Source organism: Gouania willdenowi, chromosome 12 (genome assembly GCF_900634775.1).
Source record: "Gouania willdenowi chromosome 12, fGouWil2.1, whole genome shotgun sequence".
Taxonomy (NCBI): domain Eukaryota; kingdom Metazoa; phylum Chordata; class Actinopteri; order Blenniiformes; family Gobiesocidae; genus Gouania; species Gouania willdenowi.
The window spans coordinates 32,425,303-32,444,351 of NC_041055.1; the positions used below are offsets into that span (position 1 = coordinate 32,425,303).

At 38.6% G+C, this 19,049-nt stretch overlaps 1 protein-coding gene across 2 annotated transcripts; it reads left to right on the plus strand.

Annotated features, from left to right (window-relative positions):
• The first annotated feature begins 1,327 nt into the window (after positions 1-1,327).
• On the plus strand, positions 1,328-18,992 carry gsna (gelsolin a). 2 transcript variants are annotated; one of them, XM_028462165.1, is made up of 17 exons: positions 1,328-1,711; positions 7,430-7,629; positions 10,198-10,352; positions 10,952-11,113; positions 11,193-11,342; positions 12,276-12,365; positions 12,434-12,566; positions 12,649-12,953; positions 13,590-13,723; positions 13,806-13,896; positions 13,988-14,014; positions 15,507-15,677; positions 16,810-16,984; positions 17,255-17,376; positions 17,481-17,558; positions 17,638-17,698; positions 18,436-18,992. In XM_028462165.1, the coding sequence occupies exons 2-17, from the start codon at positions 7,437-7,439 to the stop codon at positions 18,603-18,605; spliced, it is 2,217 nt and encodes a 738-aa protein (XP_028317966.1). In that variant the 5' UTR covers positions 1,328-1,711; positions 7,430-7,436; the 3' UTR covers positions 18,606-18,992. The 2 variants fall into 2 exon arrangements, with proteins under 2 accessions (XP_028317966.1, XP_028317967.1); XM_028462166.1 differs by lacking the exon at positions 13,988-14,014 and having other exon boundaries at positions 1,329-1,711.
• The last annotated feature ends 57 nt before the right edge of the window (positions 18,993-19,049 follow it).

Below are 19,049 nucleotides of genomic sequence, written 5' to 3' on the forward strand. Positions count from 1 at the left end.
AAATGGACAAAAAGCATCAAAATAACTACACGAAGAGGTCAAATATGTTTTTAAAATGATTATAGTAGCGTTAGCAACGCGCCGCTGCTTCTTTGATGCTTTTCTGCTGATGGTTAAAAAGCGGCTTCACAGGCCCACAACTCCACCTAGTGATCATAACAGGAATGACAGGTAGATTTTAATGTGATGGTGTTTTTACGGCTGTTTTGGAACATTATAAACATTAAAAAAAAATAAAAAATAAAAATAAATTACTGAAAATATTATTTTGTATTCTGTATATTGTTGTATTATTATTATTGTATATTTACCAATCAGAATCAGTTTTATTTTCTAAGTACAGTTTAAAAAAACAATAAAAGGAATTTAGCTTGGTGGATGGAGTGAAGAACAAAAAACAAACAAACCAGAAACACTATAAAAATAAAGATAAAGGATGGATATACACACACACACACACACACACATATATATATATATATATATATGCAGTAATTGTATTATTTAGTATATATTCTATTAATGTTACTGTTGTTTTTTCTGTGTTTATGCTTTTAACACAAACAAAATCTTTATTTTGCATTGTTCGATGATAGTTTTATGTTTCCTTGATAAAGATTTTCTTTTTTTTTTTGGTATGATTAGTACGAGGAGAAGCAACAAAAAACATCAACATCTTCATCAAACCTTTGAATCTGCCTCAGAGAAAGTAGGAAAGTAGGGATTTTAAAAAGTAAAAACCACAGAAATTCGTTAAAAGTTGTAAATTAGATTGGACAAAAATGGACAAAAACAGTGGTAAAAAAAAAAAATAATAATCAAAGTATCAATATTAGAACAATTAGTTTAAAGTGGCAAATAAAGGGCATGAGAAATAGTGACTGTGGTTAAAATTGTCAAAAAAAATCAGAAAAGCCACAATAATGGGTCAACATATATGACATTAGGTGGAAAGGGTTCATAAGTGCTGAACATGTCTGGAAAGTGGAAAAAATGTGTAGAAAAGTCATTGAAATGTGATGTAGAAGTGTCAGAAATGTAGCAAAAAATACAATAAAAGGAGCAAAAATATGGAGAGTTTGGTGGAAAAAATAAAAAAGGGTAAAAATAAGAAAAGAAAAGAAATAAATAAATGGGTTTAAATTGTTCAGAACATATTCAGGGGTCCTCATCCCAAGGTTGAGAACCCCAGATTTAAAACACGTTGTCGACCAGGAGATTTTAGCAGAGGTTTATTGTGAAGTGTGTACACAGAAGAAAGGGAAGCAGTTGTGTGTGTGTGTGTGTGTCGCCTCATATAGACACCAGCAGACCCCCACAGACCCCCACCACCCTGAAAGAAGAAGTAAGAGGGTCAGAAAATGGAAGAACCTACAGCTTTATTTTCTAATCATGTGTTATTTAGTAACAATTGTTTGTGGTGTTTTTTAATAATTTAATGAGTGTCTTTGAAAAGGAGAAAAAGGTGAATTAAGTGTATTTATATAAAACTCAAAGAAAGGAAGAAACACAGTCATAGTTGCAGTTCTGTGTATGGTCGGTAGAGGGCCACAGTGAACATCAAAGGGCGTGTCCTTTAATCCTAACGGAGCTCAATCAGAGGTTTGAGGTCCACTGTCACACCGACCAGAGGCTGCTGCTCCCCCGCTACATCTTACAGACCTGGTTCTACGTCGGTCCAGCTGTGGTTCTGATCTTTGCTCTGTCCCAGGTAAGACCCTCTACTACTACTACCCCCCCCCCCCCCCCCCCACACACACACACACCGTGTGTCTGAATGTGTGTGTGTGTGTCTCTGTGTGACATTCAGACACACAATGAGAAACAAAGTAAATGCAACGCAAGCAGTGAAGGCTGCTGCAGTCTGTGACCTTATAAGGACACACACACACACACACACACACACACACAGCAAAACTTATTTCTGTGGTTGTCATGGAAACGTTTTAACAGGCAGTGTTGTGAGGAAGTGGTTGACATCCTGTTTGACACAGCCACATGAGTGTGTGTGTGTGTTCTCCTCTGTGGCACTAAGTTATAACTGAGTGGTTATAATGTTATTAATATTATTATTATCACAGAGCATCATCTTCTCTCCTACATTTAGAACCAAACTACCTCCTCCTCACATTCCCTCTGATGAACTCATTCCATCACATCTACAGCTTTAGATGTTGACTTCTTAAACTGTTTTTTAACTTAACACTAAAACACATTGTGTTTGCGTTAATGTGTGTGATAATGTCCCTAGACGTGTACAGAGTAGACGTGTGATCACAGTGTGAGACTTTGAACAAGATTATGAGCTAAATTAGACCTATTGGTGTTTGCTACACATTCAATCACCTGTTTCCTGAGGAAAATAGTGTCAACATGTGATATTGTCCCAAAACATTCACTCGTGTCACATTTGGGGCCAAAGTTCCACATTAAGGTATGTTTTCAATAATCCCACCTACAGTATATGTTGACACAGTGAACCTCACTGTCTGATGGTTTATCACATCAATCATAACTATTGTTGTTTTAATCACCTGTGATGAGTCGCTTGGACATAGTCACACTTTCTGCTTCATCTCAAACCAGTGACGTATGGAATTTATCTGATTATTATTATAATCATCTTAAAGACGGAAATCATGGTTTTAATCACTAATAAAATGGTTTAAAGTGACCAAAAATGGTGGAAAAGGTGGTAAAATGGGATTTTAAAAACCACAGAAATTGGTTAAAAGTTGCAAATTAGAGTGGATAAAAACAGACAGAAAAAGTGGTAAAAAAGGTTCAAAGTGTGAATATTGGAACAATTAGTTTAAACTGGAAAATAATGGACACGACAAATGGTGAATATGGTTAAAATTGTCAAAAATATTCATGAAATATGGTGAAAAGAGGTTAATAATGGGTCAATATATGTGACATTTGATGGAAAGGGTTAAAAGTACAGAACATGTCTTGAATGTGATGTAGAAGTGTCAGAAATGTTGGAAAAATATGGCAAGAAAAAGTGATGAAAATAGGTTAAAATATGGAAAGTTTGGCATAGATGCAGAAAAAGGGTAAAAATAAGCAAAAAAATAAAATAAAAATGGGTTTACATAGTTCTGAACATATCAGGGGTCCTCACCCCAAGGTTGAGAACCCCAGATTTAAAGCACACTGTCACCTGGAGATTTTAGCAGAAGTCATAAAAGATTTATTGTGACGTGTGTACACAGAGGAAAGGGAAGCAGTTGAGTGTGTGTGTGTGTGTGTGTGTGCAGCTGCTCACTGTGGAGTAACTGAGTCATAGCTGAGCTTCATCCTGAGGGAAAAATCTGAGGAAAACACAGTGTGTGTGTGTGTGTGTGTGTGGACCAGACCAGAGCTGAGACTGTTATGAACACTGGGGGGAGGGGGACGGTTGGCTCCATGGAGGCCCATCACTGGGTCCACTGGTTTTGAGTTGGTGGGTGGGAGGGAGGAGCCTGTGCCTCTGCAGACTCCGCCTCCTTCACCCAGAGTGCCCTGTTCTATCTTTAATACAGTTACTTTCACGTCCTCATTTTGTATCACTTTAATCTGTTATTAATCAATTCATCTGTTCAGTTCTTCAGCGATTCATTGATTAATCATAGATCAATCACGCTTTATGCTTCGTCATCATTTTTCATAATGAACTGGTTCATGTGACACAAAAATCCCCTTGAGCACAAAACAAACAACAAAATATCATCACATGACCTTTTAAATAAAGACCTAAAATGTAACTTTATGTAAATAAAAATAACTACATTGATGAATTAAAGTAAAACAACACTTTTACCCCAAAGTTCTACACTTAAACATATATTTTTGACTTTTAACATAAAGAGTTTAAGTTATGTTCTAAAATCAATATCTGTTGGGGGGGGGGGGGGGGGGGGGGTGTGTCCAAGCACAAAATAATAATAAAACAAACACAGCTCCCTTTAAACACAATAATCACCAATTGTAAAGTTGTGCATACAAACATAAACAGCAACTTTTTGCAACATTTAGCAACAATTCACGTTTAAAATAACATTTTCTAAACTATATTTACAGCAATATTTGTGACATTTTTCCTCTTGGAAAAATATGTCAATGTTAAATCTAAATGTTTGATGGTAAATGTAAAATAAAAATGTTAAACGTTCAATCTAAATGTTAAATGTGAAATCTAAATCTAAATGTTAAATCTTAATGCAAATTCATCGGAAGTACCAAAATAAAAGCTCTTAAAAGCATTTAGATTTAACCTTTAGATTTAATATTAACATTTAGATTAAGGTTTAATATTGACTATATATTTTTACGAGAAAAAAAATCACAAATTTTACAATTGTCGCTGTAAATCTGGGCAAAAGTAACGAAAAAGAATGTACATACGTTGTTTAAACATGGTTTGTTGCTAAATGTTGAAAAAAGTTGCTGTTTATTTGCAGATTTACAATCTTCACCCTATATTTTGTAAATGTTTTTTTTTCCACTATTAACAAATGCATCTACTTTAATAGTTCTAACCTCAGAATAAGTTGCTTTCTAATGTATTTCTTCTTCTAATGTGTAAAAACTGTTGTCTTTCTGCAAACAAAGGGAAAAGAACACGTGCAGCCCTACTTTATTTATTTAATTATTCAGTGTCGCAGACAAACAGGAACTTTAAAGTCAATCCTCAGGCATATTTAAATAAAACAGCAGCTATAAATAGACACTGTCACTGGGTGTAAAAAGCTTTTACTGCGTCACTGAAACTCTAAAACGTGGATCTGTAGCAGAGTTATTGAGTTTAACTGTCGCCAGTGGGCGGAGCTTGTGAAAGCTACGTGGCGTGGCTTAGATTCCTTCCATGTTTGTGGTCAGACAGCAGCTGCTGACAGGAAGACAGATCCTGGTCCGGTGTGGATGTTTGGACCCTCCAAAATAAAAGTCAGTGTTCCTGTGCTTGAAGCTGTGTGTGTTCCAACATGTTCTACCTCCAGTCTGTAGCTCAGAGGTAAAAACTGACAGTTTGAATGTTAAACTTGATCTGTGAACTTATTCTGAAGGAGATCAGACACATTGGTTCATTCTCTACATGTTTTATGATGTAGAAACATCTTAATGTTGTCGTCAAAGCAGCTTTTTCATTCTTCATTTAGTCAATTTCTATCTCATCATACTGTATGTAAGTTTAAACCTCGTGAATGTAACTCAATAGTTGCTGATAAACTCTGATTTGATTGTAATTCTGTTAAACATTTGGCACAAAGAGCTTAAAGACATCGATGGGAGTAAAGGTGTAAGAAAAAACTTGATTCTGCGATATATCATAATATTTCACTGTGGGATTATCGTATTCATCCAAAAAAAAAAACATAACCTAACCCTCAGCATGTAAACCCCCGTTAACTAAGTGTCAGACTCAAGCTGATTAACATAATATTGTTATTGGTTTGGGCAAATAGACTACACGTTGAAGTAAAACACACGGCTACTTAAGCAACTATTGTGATTAATAGAACAGCGGACCACTAAAGAAGTTGGAGATAGCGGTGGATTTTATTGGTAGAACTTTTAAAGTCTATCTGAAACCTTTAAGAATGAAAGGGGACCTAACCACGGCCCCTGCGGCATCCCATTGTCAACGTGCAGCTCACTGCAGTGACTTGTGTTACTATGACAACCAAACTAATGTCTGTTCTGACTCCAGTCAGTCCTGAGGGATGACGGGAGCTGTTTCTAAAACATAATGTAGCCATAAGTTGTGTTTCCATTTCCATTTCCCTGCACAAAATCTAAATATCTCAATAAAAAAACTGGAAATGGAAACACCTGAATTTTGGAAAAACACTCAATATCACAGAAAACTTTTCATACTTTCATGAGGAGGTTTTTCAGACTTTTTGATATTGAAATGTCACAAAAGTGCAATGGAAACATTTTTTACACATCATAGAACATGACGTACCTGGTCACATGACCACTTCTTTCTGAGAAAACAAGACTCTGTACCTGTGGACCAAAGAGGAGACCCAGATATTTCTTATTATTAGACTTAATAATGATTAGTGCCACATTAGACGTGAAACAACCTATAAATACAGAGTGTTCCATGGAGGCTTGGAGCGTCCGTCTTCCTGCAGAGAAGTTTCACGGGATGAGATTTCACGGAAACATCGGAAACATAGAAACATCGCTTTTATTTTGGGAAAATCTGAATTGGAAACACAGCTGGAGATGATCCGAATCATCATGTTTTGCTTTTTTATTTTTTTTCTGTTTCCTACAAACAGTCGATCTTTTCTCCAGATGTTCTCATATCTTTTTGTTTGTATTATAAGCTGTTGTTCTTTCTTAAACCTTGAAAAACAATAACAAAAATAAAGTTTAAAAAAACCAAACCTGATAAGAGGCCTATTTTATGACATAAGTGTGTGTGTGTATAGGGTCAGGGTTGGAGTTGATGATTGATCAGAAAACGTAACAAAAACACACAGAACTTCTGTTCTCTGCAGCAAAGCGACCCACTGATACGTTCCTTTGACTCTGAAGGTCAGCAGAGACTATTAGTGGTGATTATTGTGCTCTTCAAGCACTCAAACTGTCAGATATGAAAGAGAGCAGCACAGACGTTCACGTTAAACGCTTTAACCGGCGCCATGGCTCCTTTCTATGTTAAGAACTGAGATTAAAACCGTGCACGAGTTCTACGTCTTTAAAACCGTGCACGAGTTCTACGTCTTTAAAACCGTGCACGAGTTCTACGTCTTTAAAACCGTGCACGAGTTCTACGTCTTTAAACCCGTGCACGAGTTCTACGTCTTTAAAACCGTGCACGAGTTCTACGTCTTTAAAACCGTGCACGAGTTCTACGTCTTTAAAACCGTGCACGAGTTCTACGTCTTTAAAACCGTGCACGAGTTCTACGTCTTTAAAACCCTGCACGAGTTCCACGTCTTTAAAACCGTGCACGAGTTCCACGTCTTTAAAACCGTGCACGAGTTCTACGTCTTTAAAACCCTGCACGAGTTCCACGTCTTTAAAACCGTGCACGAGTTCTACGTCTTTAAAACCCTGCACGAGTTCTACGTCTTTAAAACCGTGCACGAGTTCTACGTCTTTAAAACCGTGCACGAGTTCTACGTCTTTAAAAACCGTGCACGAGTTCTACGTCTTTAAAACCGTGCACGAGTTCCACGTCTTTAAAACCGTGCACGAGTTCCACGTCTTTAAAACCGTGCATGAGTTCCACGTCTTTGGAAAAAACTCCATCAGGAGAAACAAAGTGAATCACATTCTGAGTCACTCACATGACTTCCTCTCTGAGCTGAATTTAAGGAAGCACCAGGCAGCTCTGACTCATTCAAACATCCAAATACAGCCATAAACTTTTATGTTTCCACGGCGACGCTGGGCTATAAGTAACATCTGTGTGGTTTCCTCACAGGAAAAACATGGCCACCCATCCTCAGTTCGAGTGTGCCGGACAGAAGGCCGGCCTCCAGGTGTGGAGGGTGGAGAACTTTGACCTGGTGCCCGTACCCGAGAAGCTGCACGGGGGGTTCTACACCGGGGACACGTACCTCATCCTGAACACCATCAAACAGCGGTCAGGGAGTCTGCAGTACGACCTCCACTTCTGGTTGGGTGAGTGACCAGATTTAGAGCTGGATATATAATTATTGATTCAGATTTATTGAGTCCATCATATGGATTATTGTGTTCTTATTTTTGTTATTGAATAGAAACAATATATGAGTTATCGTTCCAAATAATAACATCACATGTATTCACATTACATGTAGAATTAACCTTTGAACACTTGCTAATAAAAAATAAATGATACTTTGGAGAGGAATGTTGACTAAAAAAAATAGCGTTACATCACAAATATTAATGGATAAAACCAGGAAACACTTTGTACGAGAGATTTTTAAAGTGTAACTAAACCCTGAGATTTTAGCTGAACAGCCACAAGAGGGGAAATTAAGAAAATGCCTTAATTATGGGCGGAGCTCCTAGAGTAGGTAAAGGATCCTCCACTGTTATTACAAATGTGGCCTAAAATCTTTAAAATGTCCTTATTAGTAGATCTATGTCTAACAAAACACATCATTATGCACCATAGTCATTTTATTGCTTCTTAAAAATGGGACCTAAGGGACCTTTACTCTCCCTTAAACAGTGCGCTGACACGCTCAGGTAGCTGAAGTTAGCGAGTAAATCACGGACTGTTGAAGGACTCCCACCCAAAAGTTCTCTTATTCTCAGGGTTTTTTGTGTGTCTTCAACAGTCTGTGATTTACTCTCTAACTTCAGCCACCAGAGCGTGTCAGCACACTGTTTAAGGGCACGTAAAGGTCCCTTAGGAGAGCTCTTCTTCTCTGCTTCATTGTCTACTACCAAACCTCAGAATTGGAACTGTCGCTCCCTGCAGATTTTTCCTCTGGTCACAACTGTTTTTATCTGTAAACAAAAGGTTTACATTAACATATTTAACTTTACACGACTCACTTTACACAATACTCACATTGTCTGTGTGCACTGAACCCTCGATCCGAAAGAGTTGTATTTGACTTGTTTGTGTTAATTATACACGTGTGAACATTTGACTGATGCTTCATACTGGGTTACACGCCCTGAGTAGCAACAACAGTTTAGTTTAGAGTCAGATGTTTACAGGATGAGAGGAAACATTCATTATATATCAGAGAACATGTCATTACCTGTGTCTGAACGATACTGATTCACTGTACCTGTAATTATATGACATTATAGTAGAGTTACGGCTACTTTTACACAAACACGTCCACTGTTCATCAACATCTGTATGTCTGCCTAATATACATTTACATCTATATACCATAGATAATTACATATAGTAGATTTCATACCAAAAACACCCTGTAATGTTACAAGTACATGGTCCACATTCTAAAACCAACACACTTCTTCTCTAAGACCTAAAGACACATTTCAAACCACCTCCACTGTAAATAATTAAAGAGGAAACACTGATATTGATTAATAATTATTAACCATAATGTATGAAGAAAGTAAACAAACTAGAGGAAGTAGATCAGAGAGCTTCTCTCTGTGTTAAAATGTGAATATTAGGTTCATAAAGAAAAATAAATACTTCTATTTATAGATTTGTTTTGTAAATCCTTGTTTTTTTTTATTTATCAGAAATAAAATGGGTTAAAAATGACCAAAAATGGTGGAAAAGGTGGTGAAATGAGATTTTAAAAACCACAGAAATTGGTTAAAAGTTGCAAAAACGGAGAGAAAAAGTGGTATTAAGGGAGAAAAGTGTCAATATTGGCTTAAAAGTTGCAGAAATAGGGGGCGTTGGGGGGTTATTTAAAAAGTAGGAACAATTTATTTAAATTGGCAAATACTGGGCATGACTAATTGTGAAAGTGGCAAAAAATAATCATGAAATCTTGTGAAAAGAGTTTAAAAGTGACAATAATGGGTCAACATACGTGACATGAGGTGTAAAAGTGGTAGAAATGGTTTATAAGTGCTGAACATGTCTGGATAGTGGAAAAAATGTGCAGAAAAGTCATTAAAATGTGATGTAGAAGTGTCAGAAATGGGAGAAAAGTAGCAAGAATACATTAAAAGGAGCAAAAATATGGCAAGAAAAAGTGATTAAAATAGGTTAAAATATGGTGAGTTTGGTGAAATTGTTCAGAAAATATTCTTAGTTTCTTGAAGGCATCTAGCGACCTCCACCCAGTGTCTCGCAAGCGCAAATGGGGTCCTGACCCCAAGGTTGAGAAATGTTAAATATTAAATCTAACTGTAAATGTTAAACCTAAATGTTAAATGTTAAATCTAAATGTTAACATTTAGATTTAACATTGACATTATGTTTTTTTGAGAAAAGTATCACAAAATTCACATACATTTTTTAAAAGTGGCCCCATAGAGGGTCACATGATGACCAATGTGTCACAGACCCAGTTCTCCTGGTGTGTGAGGAATGATTTTACGTCTGTGATGCGTCACATTTCACTGCTGCTGTTTCTGATGCGCTGACGTCACTGTATTGATCATTGAACCTTTTTCCACGATCAATAATGTGATGTAACCAGTGTTATGGAAGCATGGGTTCACGTCTTCCTGTGTGAGCGTTGACCCTATGGCTCACACACACACACAGTGTGAACACTAAGATGGAGCGTGTGTGTGTGTGTGCGTTCACAGGTGATTTCTGCTCTCAGGATGAAAGCGGCTCAGCAGCTATTTTCACCGTTCAGATGGACGACTTCCTGGGGGGGAAACCCATCCAGTACCGAGAGGTTCAGGGACACGAGTCCAAAACCTTCCTGGGATATTTCAAGTCTGGGATCAAGTACATGGTGAGACTTTCCTCTGAAAAAAACACAAAGAGCCGAACTTTAAAAAATATGATATTTTAATGTATGTGTCCAATGTGTGGAGCCATCCGTGACAAAGCAAATATTTACTAAAACTATGATATGTTATTAACTCAATGATGCTCAACATGTGGCTCTTTATTTCTTAATTTTAATTATATGTTCTCTAGAAAACCTTAGAATGCAGAACTTTTTATCATTTTTTACACATTTCTTTGGTAAATGTCCCTTTTTTTCTATTTTTTGTTCATTCTTTAATTTTTTTGTCATGTTTCATCCAAATAAAATAAGCTACCTTTTCCCTAATAAATACCTTTTTCCATTAAATGCCACTCTTGACTTCTTCATTTTTGTCACTTTTCTCTCTTTTCGTGCCACGTGTTTTTGCCACATTTGGACCATTTTATTCCATCTGTTACTCATTTTTTGTCACTTTATTCATCGCTAGTCTTGGACTTCATCACCATGAGCTTCTGATGCTGACTCCGCCCCCTCCTTGTCAGCAGTAGTGTTGTCAGAAAAGACTGAAGTTTTGTTTTTATCTTTCATCTGTTTTTACATTTTTTAAACTCACCTTCCAGAAAGGAGGCGTGGCTTCTGGTTTTAGACACGTGGTCACTAACGAGGTAGTGATGCTGCGCATGCTCCAGGTCAAGGGTCGGCGCGTCGTCAGGGCAACGGAGGTAGCGGTGACCTGGGACAGCTTCAACCAGGGCGACTGTTTCATCCTGGACCTGGGAAACGTAAGATTAACAATCAGCATCACTGGATCAATGGTTAGATCAATGTGATCGATTGATCCTGTTGGCCACGCCCCTACAGGAGATCTACCAATGGTGCGGCTCACAGAGCAACCGCTTTGAGAAGCTGAAGGCTACGCAGGTGGCTAAAGGTATCCGTGACAACGAGCGCAGTGGGCGGGCCCGGGTTTACGTCTGTGATGAGGGGATGGAGCGAGAGAAGATGCTGGAGGTGAGTCACCCCAAAAACTGTTTAATAAATAAATAAGCCTCAATATCTGGTGCTTTTCAACCAAAAATCATAAATTTAGTTTCATCAAACCATTTCTTAAACTTTCTAATTTAGTTCTCTACAACTTCTAAGACATGTTTTATATTTCTTTCAGAGTAAAATATGGTTGTATCATCTGCAAATAATATACACTGAAGTAAATATCACAAAATTTACACAATATCATTCATATAAATAATAAAAACAATATGTTCTAGGACTGAGCCTTGGGGTACTCCACAACTGATAATAAAAATATCTGATTTGATGTCATTATTTTGGACAATCTGTTTCCCGTCTATAAATAACTAGATTCCCATTCATACACCACCCCTCTTATATCATATTTCTACATTTTATCTCGTTTCTTGTATGATTTATTGTGTCAAAGGCTTTTTGAAAATCTTCAAAAACACTGACAAGGTAATGTTTATTATCAACGTCCGTAAAATCCATTATTGATGTGATTGATGAGTGATTGGACAGAAAACCGTATTGGCCATGACTCAGCATTACGTATTTATCTATGAATATGTTCAGTCTCACTCAGAGGTTAAAACCTTTTTTTTGGGTCGTGACCTCATTGGATCACAAATTTCTGGCAAAACCAGAGACATTTTCTTTTTTTTCTCGAGTTAGTTTTTTAAAATGTTGCACAAAGTCACAAGATTCTTCAGCTCAGATATTTTTTAATTGCATTTTATTTGAACTAGATTAACATTTGAGAAAGTAAAAATACATGTAATTTTAAACATATATATTTCTATTATTACTTGACCCTATTTGAGTGACCCCACACGGGAGAAAATCTGGTCTTAGTGAAAATAATTTCTCCATAATCTTTGAGAAGTGAGGAAGTAGCGAAGTTGGTCAAACGTCTCTCGTGGTCGACAGGTTTTAGGAGCCAAACCTGATCTTCCTCCTGGAGCCTCTGATGACATCAAAGCAGACGCCTCGAACAGGAAGAGAGCCAAACTCTACAAGGTGAGAGGATGGATGGATGATGGATGGATGATGGGTGGATGGATGTTCATTCCTCTGTCCGTCTACAGGTGTCCAACGCCAGTGGAGGGATGACCATAGCGTTGGTAGCGGCTGAGAACCCGTTTGCCCAAAGCGCTCTGGACTCTGGGGACTGTTTCATCCTGGACCACGGCACCGACGGGAAGATCTTCGTCTGGAAAGGTCAGGTTTACACCGTGGTGCGGCAACGGTGGGCGCCGTGTGTCGGTCTGAGCTGACCTATAATCCAGCGTTTGACCTTCAGGTAAAGACGCCAACATGGACGAGAGGAAGGAGTCGATGAAGGCGGCCGACCAGTTCATCAAGAAGATGGGCTACCCCAAACACACGCAGGTCCAGATCCTCCCTGAGATGGGGGAGACGCCGCTATTCAAGCAGTTCTTTAAGAACTGGCGCGACAAGGACCAGACGGAGGGACTGGGCGTGGCCTACATTGCCAACAGCATCGCCAGGATCCAGAAGGTTCCGTTTGACGCCGCCAGCCTCCACGAGTCCAAAGCCATGGCTGCCCAGCACGGCATGGTGGACGATGGCAGCGGAGAGAAACAGGTGAGGGTAGGACACGTGTCAAACTCAAGGCCCGGGGGCCTAATCCGGTCCTTTAGAGCATCAAATTCAGCCCGCTCAAGAAAGTAAAAATCGGCAAAAAACAGGTAATATCGTTTTTAAACACCGCTGTACTATGCAACGGGGAATCGGTAACAGGACAACACTAAGTAAAATACACAATCTTTGCAGAGCTGAGTTTTTCAGTTTTTATATCACATGACGGTCATTTTTAATTTTTAATCCAAAATATGGACAATTTTCATTTAAAAATGATAGAAAAATTTATAAAATGTCAACAAAAACACAGAAAATAATTTTGAAAATACGCAAAATGTGGAATTATTTACAAAAAAACAACAAAAACACACAAAACAACAAAGAAATGCACGGAATGTGAGTAAAATATACCAAACAACAACAATTCCACAATATTTGCAGAGTTCAGTTTCATTTTTAATCTGTTTTAATAACTGTCAATTATTCCACAAATGTTCCCCAAATTAGGAAGATTTAAGTGATCGTGTAGGAACTGATACAGTATATTCACATAATTTATCATTTATATATAATTTATACGTGGAAATTCAAACCAGGGCGCGTGTGTGTGTGTGTGTGTGTGTGTGTGTGTTTGAACAGATCTGGCGTATTGAAGGTTCTGATAAAGTTCTGGTGGATTCCTCCACACACGGACAGTTCTACGGTGGTGACAGCTACATCATCCTCTACAGCTACCAGCACGGAGGACGCCGCGGACACATCATCTACATGTGGTAAGAAACCCATCGTATTGCTCCGCCTCCATTTAAAGGCTCCGCCTCCATCCTGATTAGACCGTGTGTGTGTGTTTCTCAGGCAGGGATCAGACTCCAGTCAGGACGAGATCGGAGCGTCGGCCATCCTTGGCGCTCAGCTGGATGAGGAGCTGGGGGGCGGTCCCGTTCAGGTAGGAGGAGCTTATCTGTGTGGTGTTGAGTGTTGGTGCTGCTGTGTCTCACCTCCATCCTTCCTGCTACTGCTCCTGTGCTCTCTGTCAGGTCATTGGTGCTCCTATCACCACGCAGGTATTTCCCTCCTTTGCTCCTCCCACTTCTTTCATTTGGACGCTGAGTGATGTTTGTGGTTTTACTGAAGCTGAACAAAGCTGCAGGTGACGCACAGAGAGGCCTCACAGATCAATAAATCAAAGATCATTGGCTCTAAAAATAAAAACATTCTCTTACTGACATTGTGGGAAAAGTTTGGTGCATTGCATTGTGGGATGTGGAGTCTTTGAGCAGTGGTTCTCAGATGTAAAATCAAATCAAAGTGACCAAAATGGTAGAAAAGCTGTTGAAATGAGATTTTTAAAACTACAGAAATTGAATAAAAGTTGCACATTAGAGTGAACAAAAATGGTTCAAAGTGTCAATATTGGCTTAACAGTGGTAGAAAAACTACAATAAAAGAGATTAAAAACGACAATAATGGGTCAACATATGTGACAATAGGTGAAAAAGTGGTGGAAAGGGTTTATAAGTGGAAAAAATGTGCAGAACAGGCATTGAAATGTGATGTAGAAGTGTCAGAAATGGGAGAAATGTAGTAAAAATACATTAAAAGGAGCAAAAATATGGCAAGAAAAAGTGATGAAAATAAGTTAAAATATGGTGAGTTTGGTGTAGTTACAGAAAAACGATAAAAAAAATAAGCAAAAATGGGCTCGAATTGTTCCGAAAATATTCTTGGTTTCTTAAAGGCATCTGCTGACCTCCTCCCAGTGTCTCTAGACCCTTAATGGGGTCCTGACCCAAGGTTGAGAACACCTATCTTAGACAGATGCATTTAAGTGTTTTTCCCAACACTTTTCTGCAGTTTTTTTAGTTTTAAGCTGAAATATAAACATTTTCCATCTTTTTTTCTTGTCGAGTTAATGATCTTTGATTTATTGATCTGTAATAATAAGAATATGAGCACGTGAAGCTAAAACGCTGCATGTTCACGTTGGTCCATGTTGCTCTTTGTGTTGATGCATGAGTGGAGGAATCCAAACTGTGCAGCTGTCATAGTGTCCAGCTGTTGTCCAGCTGTCAGACATGTGATTAACAAGTAGACCCGAGGTGGGGATCTCCAGTCCTGAGACTTTTAGATGTGTCCCTGCTCCAACACACCTGAATCAAATGAATGTCTCGTTATCCTGCGTCTGCAGAGCTTCATGACAACAATTTGGTTTCAACCAGATCTGTTGGAGTTCAGGGAAACATCTAAAAGCCTCAGAAATCCCCCCCACCCCGTATGTAGATGGTGATAACAGCCTTAAGTGCTCCACAATCAGGAATAAACCAGAAACAAGCTGCAGGCTGAGGGGTGGAGCCTGTGTTAACTGTGAAGCAGCTCCATGACGCCATCTAGAGTCTGAAGATGGAAGCGACACAGATCTTTCACTTTAGATGTCTTTAGTTTCCATCAGTGATTGACGTGTAACGTGTGCTGTGATGAGATCAGAAACACTCAGCATGATGGAGCTCTCTCACACACCAGCTCATTGTGTGTGTGTGTGTGTGTGTGTTCCTCCAGGTGAGGGTGATGCAGGGCAAAGAGCCGGCTCACCTGATGAGTCTGTTTGGAGGGCAGCCCATGGTGGTCTACAGGGGGGGGACCTCCAGGGAGGGGGGCCAGTCTGCACCAGCAGAGACCCGACTGTTCCAGGTCCGCTCCAACTCAGCTGGACACACCCGCGCTGTGGAGGTGAGTCAGTGTGTGTTGTAAAAGAATATATAATAATATAATATATAATAATATAATGCAAAAGGATACAAAAAAAAAACACACAACATGACAGAAAAATCCACTAAAGGACTACACAAATGGACAAAAGTATACATAAATGACAGCAATAATGCACAAAAATATTCAAAAAATACACAAAATTATACAAAACAACAATACAAATACGCATAAATGACTCAAAAAACACAAAATGAAAGGAAAATAATCAAAATCACTAAAAAAAAAAACCCTAAAATGATAGAAAGATTCACTGGAGGACAATACAGATGCATAAGGACAACAAAATATCTTCAAAAATGTACAAAACGACAACTTGAATACACAAAATGACTCAAAAAAGCACCTTAAAGTAAACACACAGAATTACAGAAAACATCACCACAAAATATATAAAAATTACAGCAAGAATCTACAAAATGACAACATGACTACACACAAAATGAAAGGAAATGTAAGAAAATAACTCCAACACACACACACACACACACGCACACACCAAATGACAGAAAAAATCACTAAAGGACAACACAAATGCACAGAAAGGACAACAAAAATATACAAAATGATGGCAAGAATACACAACACAAAAAGGCAAAACTACTCTAAAAACACACAACTACAAAAGTATACAAAATGACAACATTAATACACATAAATTACTCAAAAAACACAAAATTAAAGGTGAATTAATAAAATCACTCCAAGAATGAACAAAACTACCAGAGGACGCCCTCTGGTGGCACACAAGTATTACTGCAGGCTGTTTCACACTTACTGTAACTAATACTAATGTGTATTTATTGCTTTTATGACAGTTTGTACTTTACTTCTTACTTTATATTATTTCAACATTTACCTCAGTAAATTTTAGAAAAGAAAATTAATATTTTTTAGACTTCACTATGTTTCCCATGAGCCTCTAATGTATTTGTAACTGTTTGTTTGGGTTTAGCAGCCAATGATGTTCATTCAGACTGATTGGTTTAAATGTCATTGAATGATGATGAAAATGATGTTTGATGTGTTTTCTAAAGTGTAAAGTTAGTGTTTGAAGGACCTGAACGTGTCTCTACTTCTTCTTCTTCTGCAGCTGGACGCAGTGGCATCCAACCTGAACTCCAACGATGCTTTTGTTTTGGTGAGCCCTGGCGGCTCCTTCCTGTGGGTGGGAACAGGAGCCAGTGACACTGAGAAACATGGAGCTCAACAGCTGTGTGACATCCTGGGAACATCTGCATCTGCCCAGTCTGAGGGAGGGGAGAGTGGTGAGGACACACACACAAAGACAAACACTCACGTAAAGGCACACACACACACACACACACATGCTAACACAGGTAGAACCTTCCTTCCTGTTTCTAGTCATGTTTCTGATGACCTTTGACCTCTGTCATTGATCTGTGATGTTCAGGCTCTGACAGCTGCTGCTTTATAAACATCTGCATCAATACTTTCTCTGGCTCTACGTTGTTTACGTTGTTAGAGGTCTATTGTTGCGTTTACACTCCTAACCCGTGACCTTTGACCTCTCTCAGGTGAGTTCTGGGAGTGTTTGGGAGGAAAGGGTGACTATCGTACATCCAGCAGACTGAAGGATAAGATGGACGCCCACCCCCCACGACTCTTCGCCTGCTCCAACAAAACTGGAAACTTCATTGTACGTTTTACCCTCAGAGCAGCCACAGCTTTATGATGGCTCCACTCACATGCCCGTCACTGTCACATGCTCACACTACGCCACTCTGTGCTCACTTCCTGCAGATTGAGGAAGTTCCAGGGGAAATGACCCAGGACGACCTCGCCACTGATGATGTCATGATCCTGGATACCTGGGAGCAGGTGATTACACGGCGCCTCATATCAACATGTGTCTAAGAAACACACACACACACACACAATAACATCTGTTTTTCTCCAGGTGTTTGTTTGGATCGGAAACGAGGCTCAGGATGAAGAGAAAACTGAAGCCATGGCATCAGGTAAATAAAGGGGGACGAGTCAGAGACATGTGACCTTCAGGGTGTTTATCAGCAACATGTGGGAGTCTGTTTGGAATCCAGTTAGACAAGCAGACAAATATTTGTACACACAACATTTTAAGACAGACAAACGAATAATCTAAAAACACAGCGTGACCAAAAAACACAAAATTCATCAAAGAATCCACAAAAGGACAACAAAATGACTGCATAAACAAATGAAATGATTAAACATGTACGCAAAGATAGAAATATATACAAAACAATATAAAAATGACAACAAAAATACACTAAATTACAAAAAAAAACCAACGCATATCCACACAATAATCAAAAAACACACAAAACAAGAATTTTCTTTACAAACATTCACAAAAAATGACAACACATGTTCAGAAAATAATAGAAAAATAAACAAAACAAATACAAACACACAAATGTAATCAAATAATCTACAAAAGCACAAAGAAAATACACTAAATTACTGAAAAAACACAAAATGATTACAAATGTACAAAAAAAATAAAAAAAATACACAAAACAATAGCATAAACACACAATTATTCAAAGATTTAACAAAAGGACATCAAAATTACTGAAAAAAACACTACACATAAAAATATAATAGAAAAATATAAATACAGTATAATAAAACACAAATAGACTACTTATGTACGAGAACAAAATACACAAAATGACTAGTTTGGACGCTAACATTGTGCTCTGGTCCTGGTCAGCGGTGCGCTACATAAAGACGGACCCGGCCAACAGAGACCCCCGGACCCCCATCGTCAGAATCAAGCAGGGATTCGAGCCCCCCACCTTCAGCGGCTGGTTCCTGGGCTGGGACGACGACTACTGGTCCGTGGACCCTCTGGAGCGGGCCCTGGCTGAGCTCGCCATGTGAGCTCCAGCTCTGATTCCCTTTACGTTAGCAGTGCCTTTAATAAACACAGCAGTCAAACTGTTTAGTTTTTGCACTAAAAACCCTTTATTCCACATTTTGTATTTTAGCTATAAAGCACTACGGCTAATCCTGCATCAAAGAAACGAGATCAAAGTTTAATTTGGACTAAGTTTGGCAGACGCGAGGCTTTATTTTTTATTAACAGCTTTTATACCTTTTAGATCCCAGTCAGCCTACATTCTACGGTACTTTTAGTTTGAAGGTCCTCCATCAAATGTAACGTGTATTTATTATTTGGAAAGCTCATCTTTTTATTGGAAACTGAGGCGTGGCTGCCTGGTTTCCTTCAGCTTCTTCTTCCACTCAATAAATCATCATGAAAGACCATGAGTCGGATATTGTTTTATCAAAAGTGTTCCATGAGAAAAAGGAAAAGACGCTACG

Bases quoted from the DNA above. Each gene is read 5' to 3' on its own strand.
- gsna (XM_028462165.1), top strand. From the start codon at position 7,437: ATGGCCACCCATCCTCAGTTCGAGTGTGCCGGACAGAAGGCCGGCCTC. The intron at 10,353-10,951 runs GTGAGACTTTCC...CTCACCTTCCAG, and splicing joins AGTCTGGGATCAAGTACATG to AAAGGAGGCGTGGCTTCTGG. The intron at 16,985-17,254 runs GTGAGGACACAC...GACCTCTCTCAG, and splicing joins GTCTGAGGGAGGGGAGAGTG to GTGAGTTCTGGGAGTGTTTG.